Source organism: Bufo bufo, chromosome 1, assembly GCF_905171765.1.
Source record: "Bufo bufo chromosome 1, aBufBuf1.1, whole genome shotgun sequence".
Taxonomy (NCBI): Eukaryota; Metazoa; Chordata; class Amphibia; order Anura; family Bufonidae; genus Bufo; species Bufo bufo.
This window is the reverse complement of record NC_053389.1, coordinates 135,255,037-135,259,866: the sequence shown is the minus strand read 5'-3', so window position 1 is coordinate 135,259,866 and position 4,830 is coordinate 135,255,037. Positions and strand designations below refer to the sequence as shown.

At 42.3% G+C, this 4,830-nt stretch overlaps 1 protein-coding gene across 1 annotated transcript; it reads right to left on the bottom strand.

The window, feature by feature from the left end:
- Positions 1–260: 260 nt before the first annotated feature.
- LOC120998941 (transcription factor HES-5-like) lies at positions 261–1,694 on the bottom strand. The gene is made up of 3 exons (XM_040429820.1): positions 1,638–1,694; positions 1,290–1,464; positions 261–1,181 (listed from the first exon to the last, which is right to left on the bottom strand). Exons 1-3 carry the CDS (start codon positions 1,692–1,694, stop codon positions 946–948), a joined length of 468 nt encoding a protein of 155 aa, XP_040285754.1. The 3' UTR covers positions 261–945.
- Between the last annotated feature and the right edge of the window lie 3,136 nt (positions 1,695–4,830).

Genomic DNA, 4,830 nt, shown 5'->3' with positions numbered 1-4,830 from the left:
ATAGATAGATAGATATAGATAGATAGATAGATAGAGATAGATAGATAGATAGATAGATAGATAGATAGATAGATAGATAGATAGATAATTTATACTGTTCTGATATAATTTCTTCTAGGAATAATGAATGAGGAAAGAGAACTGCTCAACACAAGTTATTTTATTATTTTTCTCATGAATAATATATTCATACATTTGGTCATACTCTAGAATGTATGTACAATGATATTCAGTAATAATCCAGCACGTATTATGCTGATACCACAGCCATTGCCCCATTACAGAGCCTGACATAACAATACTCATATTCACTTAACTCCAGATACTGGAATATATATATATACACAAACACAATGTCTTATTTCCCATCCTCTATGAGCATATTTATACAGTCCTACATATATCCTGCTAGACATCATTATAGGTGTCATTTACTAGGATAGTCTATGTAGTATGCTTTAGTAACCAGGCTATTGCCACTGGTGCCACATATGAGGTTACTTCTACTGTAAGAATATAAAGGAGACATAGGCACTACATATAAAACCAGAGGCATGTGTACACCGGGCCTCATAGACTTCTGTGGGTGCTATATTAGTGCTTAGGGGGAAAAAAAAAAAACGCACATTACAGCGCAAATTCTGCATCAGAAATACAACTAATATAGGCGTATTTCTGATCGTAAATGAACCCCAAAGTATATAGGGATTGGCTGTTCCCCTTTGGGATACCCATACTTTCAGCTGGTTCCCCAGCACAGGCTCTTCATGGAAGACTTATTAGAACATCCTCAGATCATGCCTAGGACTCTCATGATAATATAACATAGTTATAAATAATACAGTAGATTATATACATCTACCATCAAATACTATAGTGACCTATAGCTGCACAGTGCAATATATTCCAATGGAAGTGCTCAACAGTCCCAAATTATAGTCCATGTTACCAAGGTCTCCACAAGGCTTTGCTGCTGTCCAGGGGGCTGTGTTTGCTGGGGGTCTGGTGGATGGAGGATACAGGAGGAGATACAGCCCCGTATGTCATAGTGTGAGCCCCAGGGAGGTTCTGCAGCAGCTGGATCTGGAGCTCGGTCTGTTTGTGCTGGGACAGGAAGGTGATGGAGTCCTGGACGCAGGTGGAGAAGCCTTCTCTCTGGGCCTGGCTGGAGGCTGTGACATCTAGAACAGGAGAGACATACATGTCAGTGACAGCGTCCATCAGCTGCTGCAATCTGCTCTCAGTAAGAAACATATGAGGGGTGTGAAGGGCCGGGACAGGACACTTACTTCTCTCCGCCATGTGGCGCTGCAGTAAGGTGACCGTCATCTCCAGGATATCGGCTTTCTCAGGTTTGGAGGGGAGCTGATGTCTCTGGAACTCCTTCTCCAGTAAGATGTGCAGCTGCTCAATGCTGCTGTTAATCCGGTCTCTCCTCATCTTCTCGATCACCGGTTTCCTCAGCTGAAGAAATCAAAAATACATCTAATTCCGTGCTCCAGTATCCAGTGGTCACGTCCGTTCCCCAGTTTTATACAGGAGTATTACAGCAGATTGTGTATTATAAGACTATGAGGAGATGTGTAATAGCAGGTCAGAGATATGGGGGTGACGCTGTCACTACAGGGGGCTCTTACCTTTCTCAGTTGGCCACCAGCCTGATGATCAAGGGTCCTCACACTGCATGGAGCCATGGTGCAGTGCCTGGGGGTCTGCAGACTTGTGCTGTGTGAGGCAGGAGCTGTCTGACTACTAGTGAGCAGCCTCCCCTCTATATACTCCTCTCCCTGAGTAATAACGTGTGGAGAGCAGACTTACAAGAGGTTCCCACACTCAGCCTCCAATCACACAGCAGCGGGGACAATAGACGTGTGTCCATCTGGAGCCTCCAATACAGGAGATAATAGAGGCTGCTGGGGGCAAGCTGTGAGCCGGAGTGTGGGAAAGACCTGCACCAAGATGCTATCTGCCGTAATGACATATTGCTCAGGGATGTTAAATATTTTTGCGTTATAAAGGACAACAAGTATTATAGAAGTGATACCTTTATTGGCTAACCAGAAGAATTATATCTGCAAACTTTCAAAGCACAGATACAAGTGTTTGTAAATGTGTCTGATGAAGGTTTCTCTGTACTTCGAAAACTTGCAAATATAATCTCTTCCTACTGAGCCATCAATCTGTCGTATCTATCTACACTACTCAACATTGAAACTGCAACATCAAAAAGATACAGTCATTGAATTATGGAAATCACAGTATATGCAAATTACAAAAAATGGAAACAAAATTTAAAAAATATCTTGATTTATTCAGTATCCAGCAAGAGTCATGTGCAAAAATCCACATCTGAGGAATGTTTTGCCATGCTGAATCTATCTATCCATTATCAGTGATGGCCAGTTCGCAGTGTTCGCCAACGAACACATGCGGGCTGTCATCCTGACTCACCCGTCCGGCGATGCGGTAAGTCCTTACCTGTGCCGGGAGCCGGTCTGAAATCAAATGTGGTCACCGGGAGCTGGCAGTTCCGAGAACAGCCGATGGGGGTCTTCATCGGGATGTTCTCGGAACTGCCTGCTCCCGGTGACAGCATTTGATTTCAGACCGGCTCCTGGCACAGGCACAGGTAAGGACTTACCGCATCGCCGGACGGATGAGTCAAGATGGCAGCCCGCATGTGTTTGTTGGCGAACACTGCGAACTGGCCATCACTGTCCATTATCTATCTATCTATCTATCTATCTATCTATCTATCTATCTATCTATCATCTATAGCTATCTATTTATCTATTTCAAATCCAACATGCCTGATCGTTATCTCCTCTAATATGAGGATCAGGTTAGACTCAGGAAGATTCAATACATATTAGATATTTTGTCCAAATCCGCAGATATCTGCAGGTTCGGCTGACATGGATCTACGGTATATGGCCAGTTTTACAGACACATTCATAGACTACTGTATTTCGGCAGTCACTCCACAGAGCTGTATATATATATATACATACAGAAGAGAATGTCTAGACCTCAGGTCTGGGAACAGAATAGGTGTCACATTTTTGTGTCACATCTTCTACATCAAAGTCCATATTCCTAAGAGAAAAAGTAGTGGAAGAGCACAATCCATTAGCAATCTGATATATTTACCTGTATCTTTCCATAGACGGGAGGCTGGTAAAAAATGCTTAATGTTCTGAACCAACTATGCTCTAGTACTACCTCTCTGGTCCTCCCGGTCATGTTCTTCGCTGCAGCAATGATTTCATGAGACAGCTGAGGCCAGCTGATTGGCTGCAGGAATCACGTGCAATATACGGGAACATCACTACTGTAATGCAAACAATGCACAACTAGAGGATCACAACAGTGTAAATACAACCCTGTCTTGCTAAGAGCCTATTACTTTGGTCTAACATTTGGCATATGCACTGAATGTATACATAGGCCCTATTGACCCAGTGTAGGCCAAAAGTGTACTCTTGGAATATGCTGCGCCAGCATACAATTTTTCTGTGTTCGCAGAATGATATAATGTAGTACAGCATACTATTTAATATAAATGCATAGTATTTTTTAGAATAGGTGTCTATCACTGATACATTTCATTATTTGCCCATATAGTGAGATATTTGGCAACCTTCTATCAGAGGTCAGAGATCCTCCAAACATATTGCGCCAACTGAAGGCTAATAACAGGTGTGAACATTGCTGTATAAGTAAGGGTACAACCATAAGGTCAGGTTTCTTGATGCAGTTTTGGAAGCCAAAACCAGGAGTTAATAAATAAATAAAAAAGAGAAGTCGTATCTGTCCTTTAAACTTTCTCTCCTTCTATGATCCACTCCTGATTTTGACCTCCAAAGGGGCATTAAAAAAATGAGCGGCCGCACCTTTACAGTACAGTGAATGTCCGTTTTGATTTTTTTTTGTCTAATCTACGGTCATGCAGAACTTTGTGCTAGAGTGTGCACATCATCCCAGCACCCTGGTCATGACTACCTGCAGTACAATACAATGTGCGGCCACACACTCACCCATCACAGACAGCAGAACAGACAGCAGTCATTACTCCTTGAGTTACAAATGGCACCTTGTTTCTCCCCACACACTTTCCCATCAACTGCTGCGGCTGACTATAAAAGACGTCTTACTACATGCTGTAAGTGTGCCGTTAGACAGACAATTCACAAGTTATTGTGAAGCACACTTCATGTCACACTCACTCGCGTCCTGCCAGCTGCTCCTATACATTCTGCCGACTGCCAACCACTTTGTTTTATGCGGCAGGACAAAAAATTTATGTTTTCCTTGTTCCATTCAATGGCTAGTATGTAAGATAGACAAATAGATTGATATATATATAGATCATTTAGATTGTGCATCCCACTGGGGAGAGCTTGATGCTAACGTCTGTAAAGACCTGTGGAATATAGCAGCGCTATATAAGTGTGTAAAATAAACTTAAGAAAAAAGATAGATATAGATACATAATAGATATATACATAGATAGATAGAATTGCACCATTTACTTTTGAGCATTTTATAAAGCATGATCATCATTTCAGATCAGAGACAGATGATTTGGGCTGTCTTGTAGCAATCGCTCCGCATAATAATGTGTGGAGCACTGGCCTGAGCACGGTTCTCACACTCTGCAACCAATCAGGCACATTACAGGGGGCACAATAGATTTGCGTCCCATTATCAGACTGTGACACTGCAGGGGAACATCTGGGACTGTTAATGAGACAGACCCTGACAGTAATAACCAGCTAAGACGTCTCTTATTTGAAAGCAATTTCCCCTTTAAGGACTTTATACTTTTTA

Excerpts from the sequence above, each read along its gene's own strand:
- LOC120998941 (XM_040429820.1), bottom strand. The coding sequence starts at position 1,694 with ATGGCTCCATGCAGTGTGAGGACCCTTGATCATCAGGCTGGTGGCCAA. Across the intron at positions 1,465-1,637 it reads CTGGTGGCCAACTGAGAAAG|CTGAGGAAACCGGTGATCGA; the intron begins GTAAGAGCCCCC and ends TGATTTCTTCAG. Across the intron at positions 1,182-1,289 it reads GCGCCACATGGCGGAGAGAA|ATGTCACAGCCTCCAGCCAG; the intron begins GTAAGTGTCCTG and ends CTCCTGTTCTAG.